This window comes from Filicampus tigris, chromosome 12 (assembly GCF_054856515.1).
Source record: "Filicampus tigris isolate MCC_2025a chromosome 12, RoL_Ftig_1.0, whole genome shotgun sequence".
Taxonomy (NCBI): domain Eukaryota; kingdom Metazoa; phylum Chordata; class Actinopteri; order Syngnathiformes; family Syngnathidae; genus Filicampus; species Filicampus tigris.
In genome coordinates this window covers 12,013,166-12,026,817 of record NC_141228.1, presented here as the reverse complement: position 1 = coordinate 12,026,817, position 13,652 = coordinate 12,013,166, and the positions used below count along the sequence as shown (strand labels likewise).

General features: G+C 40.0%; 1 protein-coding gene across 1 annotated transcript in view; it reads left to right on the top strand.

The window, feature by feature from the left end:
• Positions 1-13,652, top strand: part of fbn3 (fibrillin 3) — a 68,721-nt gene that overhangs the window by 17,360 nt on the left and 37,709 nt on the right. Inside the window, exons 5-8 of the mRNA XM_086047905.1 lie at positions 2,825-2,920; positions 3,118-3,213; positions 10,910-11,107; positions 12,652-12,777. Of these exons, the coding sequence (XP_085904031.1) occupies positions 2,825-2,920; positions 3,118-3,213; positions 10,910-11,107; positions 12,652-12,777 (516 nt within the window). The remainder of the gene's footprint in view (positions 1-2,824; positions 2,921-3,117; positions 3,214-10,909; positions 11,108-12,651; positions 12,778-13,652) is intronic.

The following is a 13,652-nucleotide window of genomic DNA, read 5'->3' as shown; positions in this document are numbered from 1 at the left end:
GTCTCAGTCTCTCTCGCGCTCAACCTGCAGAGGATGCAATGGCACGAGGAGGAGGTGCAAGGAGGCGAAGTTAGCCAGTGAGATCATCTTCTCCTGTCGCCAAATGTGCTTGTTTGCTTCTCTCCGCTCCTCCTTGCCCCCCTCCCGATCCAGCTCCTGTGACAAAGAAAACATGACACGCGCTCCCGCTCTCACAGCCGCCACCTCCCATGCCATGATTGTATTGGGAGAAGAGATTAGTTTCATGTCCCAGTAAAGGCGAGGGCTGGGTCTTAGAGCGTACCTAACAGCGTTTGGAGTGCGCTTTGCAGTTGGAACACATGAGAACAATTTTTCGCACAATTTGGTATCTCCTCGTGCGATCCTTCTCCATGTTGCACATCTTGGCCCGAGTCAAGTCGATAGACTTGGACATCAAAGCTCCAACATGGCTCGTGTTCCTACCCTGAGAAGAAAACCTGACTGGTTTCCCTTGAGATGAGCTCAACCACAGAGAGAAAGAGACAATTGCACACTCAACTAAAAAGCCAGCCAGCCCAAGTCTGAAGCTGTTTGCTTTAATTTATCGTCACGAGACACAAACCAGACCAAAAGTAGCTTCTGCCAAGTGCTTTGCACGTGAGGGCTCTTCTTCAAACATTAAATACAAGAAGTAATGAGGGCTTTGTTGACAGGGAATCACACCTTTACTCACAAAATTGAAGTGTGTGTAGCATAGCATTTTGCATTTTTGGCTTCAGCTCGTCGGACTAGTGGGTGGCTTACGACGATACCTGCTGTTGGCACACTGTGTGCGGAGGATCTCATCAGACCAGAAGGGGGGATGCCCGGCCACTTCCCCTTTGCTGCTGCAAGGCCTTCACATGCCAGAAATGTTAAAGCAAGAGACATAAACAGATGGTGGAAAAAAAGACGATGCATGTGGAGAGAGAAAGAGGAAATTAATGTTGAACTTGCGATTAGAATTTTGAAAGCATGAGGGTGAATGCAGGAATGTGGAGGAAGAAAGGATAACAAACATGCGAGGACTAAAGGACAACCAGCCGTCATCCCGTTAAGCCAACATAAAAGGCAACAGCGACTAGGGTAGTATAGAACAGAATGAGCTTTGCAGCTTCTTTAAAATCCACACGATAACTCAAATGCGGCTCAGGATTCACTAACCTTTTTGGGTACTGATCAATGTGAAGGGCTACCAGTTGACTTCTGGAATAACAAATTTGCCCAAATTATTTTGGGTGAAATTATCTCCTCATCATTGCGAGCTTCTCTCCACGAACGCTATGATTTGGGCATGCGCTACAATAGTAAACTTTGAACTACTGTATACCAACAAAATAATTACAACTAAATTTGAAAAAACATTTTCATTGACAAAAAACAAACAAATTAAAATGCTTTAAAAAAAAAAAAAAAACTAAAACTAACTGAAACTGCATTTGAGGTTTACAAAAATAACTAAAACTAACATATAACACAACATATACACAAAATTGTATGGCGGAAATGTCCTTCGTTTTCGTCTTTGTCAATATCAATATCGTATATGAGCTTTTGGGGTTTATTTGAAATGTTATAGGGTGGGGGTATTGCTTTATGTCCGTACAGAAGAAGGAAGGTCAAACAGTCATTTGAGGATTGTAGTTTAAATTACTTTATTACACAATATTTGATGACATTTTTTTTAATCTTAAACTTAACAAATACTCCATATACTTTGTATTAAAAAAAACCCCTAAAACTAATACTAAAACAAAACAAAAAAACTAATATAAAATGGAGCATTAAAAAAAACAAAAACAAACCTACTCTAAAAACTCATTTAAACTAACTGGATTAAAAAAAAAGTCACAACACACTAACATCTAACTATAATGAAAAATCCAAAACTATTACAACCCTGAACAATACCCATTTTTTTAAATATGCTTTGCAAAAATACCATTCAATCTCAGCAAAGTATATAACTGTAATTATGGCATGGGAATACATTTCTGGTGGTATATATGAACATTTCCTATAGTGGACTTTCAACCAAAAAAGGAAGTTGTAGGAGTTGAAGTTCCGAAGGTTCACGCTATGTACTGTGTATGATTAAAACTAGCGTTCATCGCAGTGACAGTTTTAAGGAAAAACTTGGTTGAAACTTGTTGACAGTAAATAAAAAGCCTCACGTATAACGTATGCCAGCAGAGTCCTGCTTCTCATCAAAATAATCAAATCTCTGATTAGGCTCTGCTCTTTGTTTTCTCCTTCTTTTTTTTTTAAACTACACCGAGTCTTCCTCCCTCCCTGTGTAAATTCCTAAGTGACTGCCGCATGCAGTAAGATCTACTTAATGCTGATTTCTGGTCTGCTTGATAGAATGTAGCCTGAAGGCCTCTGTCTCATGTCTGCAGCAAACTAAGCTGCTGGAGAACCAGCACTGATGTCTTGTGCATCCTCAGAGCTCATTCGAGAACAAACTCTTCATGCGCATTTAGATTGGGCAAAAGTACAATTAAACAAACTATAATGTTGAACTACACTAAAAAGAAGAAAAAATACAGGGGCCACAGAACTTGCGGAAAAGAGGCTGTTTCAGTATGGATCTGTTGAGATTTTGAAGACTTCCCCCCCCCTGAATTTTCAACATACCATTTGAGTTCAGAAGGTTCATTGCACATTTTTATGCATGTAGGGATTCATAGCTTGTGGTAGGGATGTTTTCTTCATAATACAGTGCTGATTATTTAAAAAATTGACGCACAACGTGTTCAAAAATATCATACTGTATCCTTTCATCATACCATGCTAACTATTTTTTTTCTCTTTCATGTTACAGTTCAATCGTGTAATGTCAGGTGCATGAATGGAGGCAGTTGTGCTGAGGACTCCTGTACCTGTCCTAAAGGCTTCACGGGCAACCACTGTGGACAGCGTGAGTACAATCTAAGCACATACCTTTATGCTCCTTGGCCATAGCATTAGGTCCACCTGCATATCCACTTTAATGAGATTCTCATTCTTTACAAAGAGGCACTATGAAACATGCTCATGAGAATATTAGAAGCAGAAAGAAATATGTGGTTTAGTTATTTATTTATATATTTATTTATGTATTTATTTATTCTTTAGCTGTGTGTGAGAATGGCTGCCAGAATGGTGGACGCTGCATCGGCCCCAACAGATGTGCCTGTGTGTACGGTTTCACCGGCCCTCAGTGCGAGAGAGGTGAGAGCTCATTCTCATTGGCTGTTGATTCGTAAAACAGTGGTACCTTGACTTCCAAATGCCTCACCATACACGTTTTTCAAGCTTGGTTGATTTGTTGTTGGTTTTTTTTGCTCAAAAGAATCACTGCCCATGTACAATTTAGTTGTATTTTACTTGTTTTGTACAATTTTCCTATATTTAGGAATAGTGTGAATCTGTGCATAATGTTACAGTAACTTACAATAACATTTTTATGAACACTTTGTCCCACTACACTACTGTATTTTGATATTGTTCATGACGGTTGTACTTGGGGTGCTCATTATTTTCTTTTTCAGATGATACTTGGTGTAAAAGGTCTGGGAACGACTAGTAGTCCATAGGTGTGAATGTGAGTGCCAATAGTTGTTTGTCTGTGATGTGCGTTTAGCTAGCGACCTGTCCAGGGTTTACACCACCTCTCGTCCAGGCAGCTGGGAGACACTATAGAAAATGGATAGATGGATATGAAGTTGAAAACTTCAGAGAGAAATTAATCTGTAAAAAGATGTGTTTACTTTTGTTTTTGTAAACAGTGAAGGACAAAAAACCTTTTATCTCAAGTCTTTAGCTGAGAGAGATAGCTGGGAGGGAAACCATGCAAGCACTTAAATGCTTTTATGTGTGTGTTTTTTTTTTTTTTTTTAAATCAGTACAAGACTTTAATGTGGTCAAGTATAGTGCCCTTATCAGCCCAGATTTATTCTACAAATGATGACTTCAGTGCCTGGTTAGCATTCAGGCTCCTTCTGAGGCAGATGACTTCATGCAGCGCAGACAGACAGAGGGTGTTTGTCTCCTGCGTTTTGAGTGGAAGCATGTGGCTGCAAGTGATGGAGGGAGGGGATGGATGCAGCCTTTTGCTGGATGAAAAGCAACAAATGTGGAAACCGAGAGATGTTGCAGCGTTACTTTTAGGAAAAGCTGGGCAGTGATCCTCAAGTGGATTGTGGGAACGTTTTATTGTGTCTCCATGTAGAGCATGAGTAAAAGTCAACCGCTAGCTTGGGTTGTTTTAACTGCCCTTCTCACAGTCGTCATTTTGACATCATAAAACAGTAAAGAGTGGTACAGGTTTTAGGGGTGGTTCCATTCCATTTAGCTTACAAGGGGAAGTCAATCCAAACATTTTTTTTCCAGAATATGCTCTATGCAGGCCCACTAGTTGAAATACGGCTTTCCGATTAATATTGCGTCTGTGGAATTTAAGTTAAGCAGCAAAATGGCATGCTAAACTGACATATTTATAGAATGCGCAACACATTTGAGCAACGTTTCTTTTTGCCTCGAATGGCAGCAAAGCTAACAGCCGAACGTCAAATGCTTATGAAAACTAGTTACACAAGCCATTGCACAAAAATTCAGTGCCGTATAGTCGCATCGCTCAGTATACGGCGGGCTTGAGTCTACTGGCGCTTTGGCCATCACCCTACTGGGTTATGTTTGAAAAAGTTGCTAGCTCATCTTTCTTTGGCTTGTCTTTCTGCTGTGACCTCAGCGGAGGTCACAAAAAGTCTCGCTTGATTTTGTGAACCTAATACATCTTTTCTTCATTCCATTCTTCCTTCCGCTTTGCATGCATCTATGTGAAAAGTCTCCGCACAGCCAGACGTTTGTTTTCACAAGTTAGCTCTCCTTGTCTTTTGCCCTCGTCTTTGCTTGTCCTGTTTTGTTTGTTGTGTTTCCTCCAATTTGTTTTACCACTTCATCATCCCTACCTTTTGTATCCATGGCATCGTACCTTTTTCCATGAAACAACACTGCCATGTTTTCTTGGAAAATACAACATTTAGGGGGTTGAGTGTGTCAGTGGGAGCCTTAAAGACATCTGGCAAAAAATAACGCTGCCCCTTCCCCCCTCGTTCCCCAACAAGCCCACAAGACTGGCTGTGTGGCCTTGCTTTGTGGCTTGGTCGTGGACATTTCCTGATGTAAGGAAGGGTAGAAAAGAAGGAAGGAGGGAGGGATGGATGGATGGAGGGTGGGTGGAAGACAGGCACAAATAAAAATGGACTACCCAGCTGTGTCCACAAAGCCTAGTGGAGGCAAACACCCTTCATATTGGAGGTCAACGTTGTAAAATCTTTGCTTGTGTGTTTTTGTTGCCAGAAGGTCCCACTGAAAGAATTAGTTTTATTGCTCACTATTACTCTTGTTGATGCATGCAAAGTAAGCAATGACCAACCAGAAAATTAGGTATACCAACACAATCTTACAGAACCAATACACGAGCTACAAGAGGAATGCTAATTTAACTGTGAAGGTTTCTCCAAATAATTGGTATCATTTCTGGACTGACAAAATCACTCAAATAATGTCATTTTAATCGAATGTGTGAAAACTACTCTAAGTTTCAAAGAGACATGTTTTGCATTTTTTTCTAAAATCTGCCAGGCATTTTTGTACATTACCCCTCCCCATTTGTTTTTCCATTTGGATAATATTTTGGCTGTGTTAAAGCTTGTTGCGTGAAGTTTTGCAGAAAGTTTTCTTTTTGCAAACATTTCCATCTCTTGTTCCTCTGACATTCAAGTCTTTTATACTCTGCTGATGTGTTTTGCACCACCCCCCAAAAAAAGAAAAACGAAAAATTATATATATATATATATATATATATATATATATATATATATATATATATATATATATATATATATATATATATATATATATATATATTTTTTTTTTTTTTATTATTATTGAGTTTTATTACCAAAAAAACCCCACACAATTATTTTCATTATACCGGTAATAAATAGTAGGGTGATTTGGTGTTGATTTGAGTATTTGATAAGTCAAAGATTAGATATAAATAAAATTTGACTGCAATTCTACGTACCGGTACGCCCTCGAGAGTACCTTTGTCGCCCCAAAAAACTCACTGACTGCCATTAAAATCACAGTTTTCCATCTTTTTGCCGTTGTAGTATAAAACTATAAAGTCTGTAATATCAGCGTTTCATTTAGTAGAAACATTGTGATATTTGACAGTTTTACTCTTTTCCACCAGATTGAACTATTTTCTCATAAAGGCTGACTAAGTAAGCCAGTTATATTAGAGTGTGTGTGCATGCATGTGTGAATCTGTAAGCAGGCACTGATCATTTCAGGGGTGAAAGGAGGGCGTCGTTTGAGGGATGTTTTCATGTGTCTTTGTTTCTCTGTAAGTAAAGCCTATTGAGTCTCTTCCATCTATTGAGCCTCATTGGCTTCTTTTAACCCCAACTTGCAGTCCTTGGCTTCCAAATACTCACAAATGGAGTTTCTCCCGATTGCAACAAATGATGTCAGTGTTTTGTGCGGAAAAAAAATTATTCCCATGAACCAAATTCGATCTACTGAGACTATAAATTATATGATTGGACAATCGTAACAAAGATGCTGCACTCACAAGAAATTCCTATTAAATCACCATAGCCATAGCATATACAACTACACAATTCTAATCTTTTATATTGATATCTTTTCTATGATATGCTACCAATTAGTGTTCTCTATGAAAGAGAATTTCAATGACATATGTTGTTCCTTGTTTTCACAATGCCATAATATTTACAAAAGTCACGGAATTGGAATGCCTAAGCCAAAGCGAGACATCTAATTTATTGCAATCAAATTTAAATTGAGGCAGTTTTCTCGAAAAGAAAACACTCCAACTCACTAAATAATGGACCCTGCCTGTTGCCATGTTTGTGTTCCTTCGCTGGGTGCCATTGTGAGGGCACGTTTCCCCCTCCCGAAATAACCGTCAAAGCAGAGGTCATGGATATTTTTTTTTTCTGCACAATAGCTTCTGACACAATGATTTCTTGTTTCAAAGTACTGTATACAATGCGAACATTGAATAGATGAAAGGGTGGATAAGTGTTTCAGTTCATCCATGTTTCCTGTTTGAGTCCGGCGCACCACTGATCTCAGCCTCACATTAGCACACAACATTACACTTCACGCAAGGAACGGAGATCTTTCAGACCTGTTTATAATGGCTGCGATAAGACCCAGAAACAGTGCTATGGTTGGAAGAAATACACAGAGACACACACGTATGCAAATAAACAAATGTTCACATTAGACTCATTTATCTATCAGTGGGAAGGAACAAAATGATGCAATCAGACTGCAAGATGTGTGTGCGGATACACGCACACATTCACACACACAAAACAGGTGCATTACATTACACTTGGACTAAAACCAAATTACCAGCTGTACAAAGTTTAGAGACGACATCCGGTTTGAAAACGCATGCATGTGCTGACACACACACACACACACACACACACACGCATACAGCGTTTTATTCGTTTGACTTATTGACCTCCTTTCTTTGTAAAGTCTGTACGAACAATAATAGCTTCATTACCATGCAATCGACTCATTTAAAGTTTTTTTTATCATTGCAATCCGCCGCTTTTGGGAGTTTTGGTAATGTCTTTGGCATTATTAATGAGTCTGAAATGGATTTTTCCCCTCTTTTCTCTCACCGCTTCTCTTTTCCTCCAACTGCTTGGGTCAGTGCCCTAGCTACTCTTTACGATCCCGCAACTGGACTGCATTGCTGGGAAAGTGCTGGAGACTTCGGTTCCAGACAGAATTTTTTTTTATTCTCACTTCAACCTTGAGACAATTTTATCTTGCTTTGCGCTAACATTCATCAGAGCGTAGTAGACACAGGCTTTCACGAGCGCTCACATTTTTGGGATGTATGTAAAAGATCACATGAGATTAAACTCGCCAGCTATGACTGGCTGGCTAATTTGGCTGGAATAATCAAGGTCAAAGTTCACCAGTATATCAGCTGCCTGACCAAACTATGGGCTGGTTTAGAAATAGCCTTTTGCTAGTAAGTGTTCAATAAAAACCTGATAGATGAGACATGGATGTTAGAACTTGGTGGCGAGAGAAGGTCTGGAGAGTATTTTGGACTAAACGAGATAAAATTGCTTCCCCATGTTGGATTTCTCTCATGTCCTGAGATGCCTGAGCTCATGCTCCCAAGCGTCCACTGAATTTACATACAGTATGTCCAGATGGGACTGCAACGCACTTCATAAAAGTGTCCCCGACCCATCACTACATACTATATGCGCAGAAAGGCAAGCTAATGTAGCACAAGGAAGACATGTGCTATCTTTTACTGGGTTGAAAAACAGCCTTGTGTGTTGTTTGATTCTAAAGAAAACCCTCCGTTCTTTAGTTTGGCTTATCACTATTGTATAACTGTGCTTTCCTACGCATAAAAGCGTGTGATTAGCTATTTATACCTGCATGCATGTAAAGAAGAGATTATTTTTAATCAAGGACACACATCACTGACTTGGCTGAACTTGCTTCCTTTCTTCTTTCATCCGAGTTAATAGTCCCTCTATTTCATCATTTTATTTCACTCAGGGGGGCATAACTGAGGAAGCAAGTGGCTTCGTTTAAAGGAGAAGTGGTTGGAAATGTCCTTGAGCAAGTTATTGAACGCCGATATGTCATCAATGTGGATATTTCCAGACGAAGAAAGGTTTAGTTTCTTTTTTTCCCTTTGGCTCCCATATGGGAGTTGTCGTTTGGCTTCATTACGATGAACAATTGCTATCTGTTACAAATTAGCACATTTGGCTGTCACTATTAAATCCACCAGTGAAAACAGTCCCCCCATTATTTTCTATAAACAAAACCACATTCAACATAATAGTTCACCTCCATGTCAGCCTCAAATAAGATAACAAATTGCAGTCTGTGTTTTTCCACGGGCTTTTCTGCAGAGGAATGTGTAGTTCAATACAAGACGTACTGTATTAGTCAAAAATGGAGAGTAACTTCTACACAAAGCAATACGTTTGTTCACTTATTTTTCAATTCATTTTATTTCTTTGTTTATTGGTAACAAAAAAAATCTTGTTATATTTCAGATCTCAGTGGTGTTTCAAATTTTACTTTTTAAATTTTTTTTTTATCTGTGACAGGCATATTGTCAGGATAGAAAATGAAGATTTTGTCACCAATCTAGACAAAGTCATCCGAGACAGAAATCTTGCATTACTATACGTGATCTAAAAAAAAAAAAAGAATAAAAAGAGACACTTCCGGATAAGCGCCAATGTTTCTCTAGTTCTTCCGAAGACAACATGTCATATTGTGTTTTATTACCGCCACTTCCTTATTCGTCAGTCAGTGCGCTTCTTTGATTGAAATCAGCTTTCCCCACGCACATGAAGATTTTTGGTTGTAAATATTCAACTCGTTTTAAGCTTGCCAGCCAGGCCTGTTTTGGACCCCTTTATCAGGACAAATCCACTTTTAACACATCTGAGAAAGAATAATATTATAGCACAATTTTATGAGACATTGGATGCTGGACCTCCTTGGTCGGGAAGAGTCGAAATCAAGACCAAAAAACTCCCCCGTTGCCTTTATGTGTGTACCAGGCCCGAGTCGACTGGGATAGTCTTCAGCTTCTGCATGACCTTGAACAGGATGTGAATTAAAGAACACGGATGGATGGCTTACATTAATCACAGTGAATCATTTTTTGAATGAAATCCAGCTAAGGCCTCATGACAACAGGCTCAGTGGAGTATAAAGACCTTGGGAAGATCAAATAGAGGCCAGTGAGCAGGCAGGAATTCCCAAAGTGGACTAAGACAAGACAGGTGGATGAGAAGTAGAACTTTGCAGGAGCCGTGTTCACTTTGACCTACTTTTTCCTGCTCTTTTCTTTCTTTCTGTACCTCCTATACGTTCCTCACATATGTGATCACTTTTCATGTAGCACCAGGAGCTGCTAAGGGCAATCAGTCTGTTGACTCCAACAGGACGCCACATTGATTTATCTCTCCATCTCACTCTGCGGGTCACACCGGAGCAGACGGCTCTCTTTTATACACATTTCACTAGCCAAACTGACGACCGTGCAATCTCACTATGTCAATGTAGTTTTTTGAAAATATAGCTTGTGTTTACTCCGGGCCTACGTTTGCAATTTCTCCTCTCGGGCACTGTACGGCGGCTAAAGGAAGAACATTTGTATTGCTAAAAAATGTTTTGAGCATGAGATCACTCTGTCTTCACTTACATTGTCCCCACTGTTGATGCTATCGTCTTCCCGTCGAACAGATACGCACATCTGTCTGACATTTGTCTAATGGGGCGCGTGCATTGCATGAGCCGTGTTGTCATGACTCGAATGCTCTCAAATGATAATGCCTTGTCCCATTGTGACATTCAAGTCAATTCACATTAAGAGTGACTGGTTGTCATGCGGCCATGGTGACACGCTGCTGTTAGCTGACTATTGTGTCGTATCATTTCAACTAGATGCCATTGTTCACCATGCATGGCAGTGGCTAATTGGTCTTGCTCTCACAAGGGTGGTTAAGCGACCAGCACCAGTATTGTTCTTGTTAAGTCTTGGTGAAAGCTACTACTTGTAAATGCTTGGGTTTTTTTTTTGGTCCAGTTAAGATCCAAAGCAATTTAAAACAATGAAAGTGAGGGTTACTTTCAACGTCAATGAGTCACGCTGTTGAAACCATGCTGTGATGCTTCGCCAAACATCAATGACTCAAACCCCTAAAATAATCCTCTTCCGCAGAACCAGATGTGGTCAGTAGACTGACTCAGAGTGTTATCATAATTCAATCAAATGTCAGCGATTAACCAATCGTTTGTGCTCTCGCCACAACAGATTACAGGACCGGGCCGTGTTTCACGCAGGTGAACAACCAGTTGTGTCAGGGCCAGCTCAGCGGAATCGTGTGCACCAAGACACTATGCTGCGCCACCATTGGCAGAGCGTGGGGACACCCCTGCGAGCAGTGCCCCGCCCAGCCGCACCCGTGCAGAAGAGGCTTCATCCCCAACATCCGCACCGGAGCATGCCAAGGTCAGATATTCCTCACCACCGCAAACATTAGTCATTATGTGTCGTCACCTCCACTGAACACCCGGCAACATCTCCAGGCCAATGTCAACAAGTCGGAGGCGTGTTTATATGTGCACAGCAGCCTTGACGCTTATATCCTGGGAAAAAAAAATCCATGTTTATACATTACATATCTATAGTGTCAGTATCAGTATCAGAGTCACAGCGAGTGCAACCGTACACTCTAAAAACAGTTGGGTTAAAAATGACACAATTTTGGGTGATAAACGACCGATCCACTACTTGGGTCAATTTGACCCAACTTTCTGGGTTTAATTGCAGTGTTGAAAAAAGCTACACTCTAAAAACAGTTAGGTTAAATATAACATAATTTTGGGTCAAAAATGGACCGATCCACACCTTGGGTCAATTTGACCCATATCTTTTGTTTTTGCAGAAAACAACCCCCAAAATTGGGCTGTTTTGTACAAAACAACACAAGAAGGTGGGTCAAATTGACCAAATTAGTGGATCGGTCCATTTTTGACCCAAAATTGTGTTATTTTTAACCCAACTGTTTTTTAGAGTGTGAGATTTTGACTTCACTCAGAGTATAGGAAATATAATCCTATAGACATTTTTCCCCCCCAAAAAATCATACTGAAATTGATCGTTTTTTAGGACTTCAGTTCAGCGTCATTTACTTTTAGAGGTTCTACTTTACTAAGGCCTCTGCTCGATAAGTCATGATTAAAAGGAATTAAGCACAGACAAAGACAAACAAAAACATGCTTTCATCAGACGGGGATTAAAGTTTTGGAAAAGCTCAACCCGCACAGAATTATATGCAATGAAGTATGTATGCATTGGCCAAATATCATCTTGTATTCCGCTGCAGGTTAAACAGATCCTTGTTCATTGCACCTAATACATACGCTGAAGTCACCAAATCACCCGAGAGGCTTGAGTGACGTCTCGCTGGAACGACTACAAAGTGCGCGTGACCATGAATCCAAAGGAGTGCACTCCAGGCTCCATCAGGGTGTTGGCGGCTACATGCTTGCTTTGTGTCTCGCACAGAAGAGCAGACAGTGTAGTATTCAAGTGGAGCAGAGGTTGAATGTGTTTGGGAGATTGAAAACAGCTTCTTTAAGAGTCTCTCCACTGCACGTGCGCAAGCGTCTTTGGATTCTGAAGAGCGTCGGGGGGGAAATAAATCCACTTTATGAAAACGTGTATGCACGCCGTTACACTCATTTCCCAAGGAGCCCGCCTACTGACATATCAGCAATACTGGGAAAAGTGACTCACTGTGAATTCTGGGAAAACTTTACGTTTAATAAAATCGTTTCCTGTTCAAACGAGCTCATCTTGCTGGAAGTTACAACTCACTCTGCTAACACTGACATTGTAAAATCTTTTAATAAACCACAAAAATCTGACAAAATGGACCCCTGAAAGACTCTCTGCATATGTGTTTGATATGCTGCATTACAGTACATTAGAGTGTCGTAACTTTTACTTGTAGCCTTCTTTTGACTACTTTCTTTCTCTTTTGCCGATAGATGTGGACGAGTGTCAAGCCGTGCCAGGTCTTTGTGCCGGGGGTAACTGCATCAACACTGTGGGATCCTATGAGTGCAAATGTCCCGCTGGCCACCGTCAGAGTGAAAAGAGCCACAAATGTGAAGGTGAGTCTGGTCTTACTAGTATATAGTTGGGAATCTTTTATAAAACGCTTCTACATAGCAAATTGGACATAATCAAACAATGATCAAAATATTAATAATGATATGAAGGGTTTTTTTCTTAAAATTTACTCCTAGCACATATAGTTCACAGTCCTGAGGTTGGCAGTTTGAATCCAGACTCCATCCTTCCTTTTGCATGTTTTCCCCATGCTGGACTTTCAATGGCTTCCTCACTCATTAAAAAACAAAAAATCAAACGTGCATGTTAGGTTCTTTGAAGGCTCTAAATTGTTCATATGTATGAATGCTTTGTTGGCTATATGTGACCTTTAATTGGCTAGCGACTAGCCCATGTCCATGTCCATATCCAGCCTCTCACCTGGAGTCAGCTCTGATAGGCTCTATAAGGATATAAGGATAAGCACTATAAATGAATGGATGAATGTACTCTTTAAGAAGGTCATTAGGTAGAAGAAGCAGCCAGAGTTAACTGAGAAGTTAAGAAGAACATCATTTTTAATGTGTACTGTCAAGCGCCCATGAAAATTGTACCTTTACATTTAGCTAGGGTGACCAGATATTCAAAAACCGGGACAGTACAAATGTGCTGAAAGTTGAATATACTATACAGTAAATTCCCTCCAGGAACTATTTATAACAAATTTAATCAGTAGTCAATCTGGTGACCGGTGCTTGTGTTATTACTTTAGCTAATGCTAAAAGCTATCTAAGTTGATAGTTCAACAGCGCTAAACAAGTCAATACACTCACCATTATCCAACCCAATTTGGATGTAAATGCTAACACAGTAGTAAAGTCATTAATCACAGCAATAGTGGTTCAATTCAAATGAAAAATAGTGAGTACACTGCAAA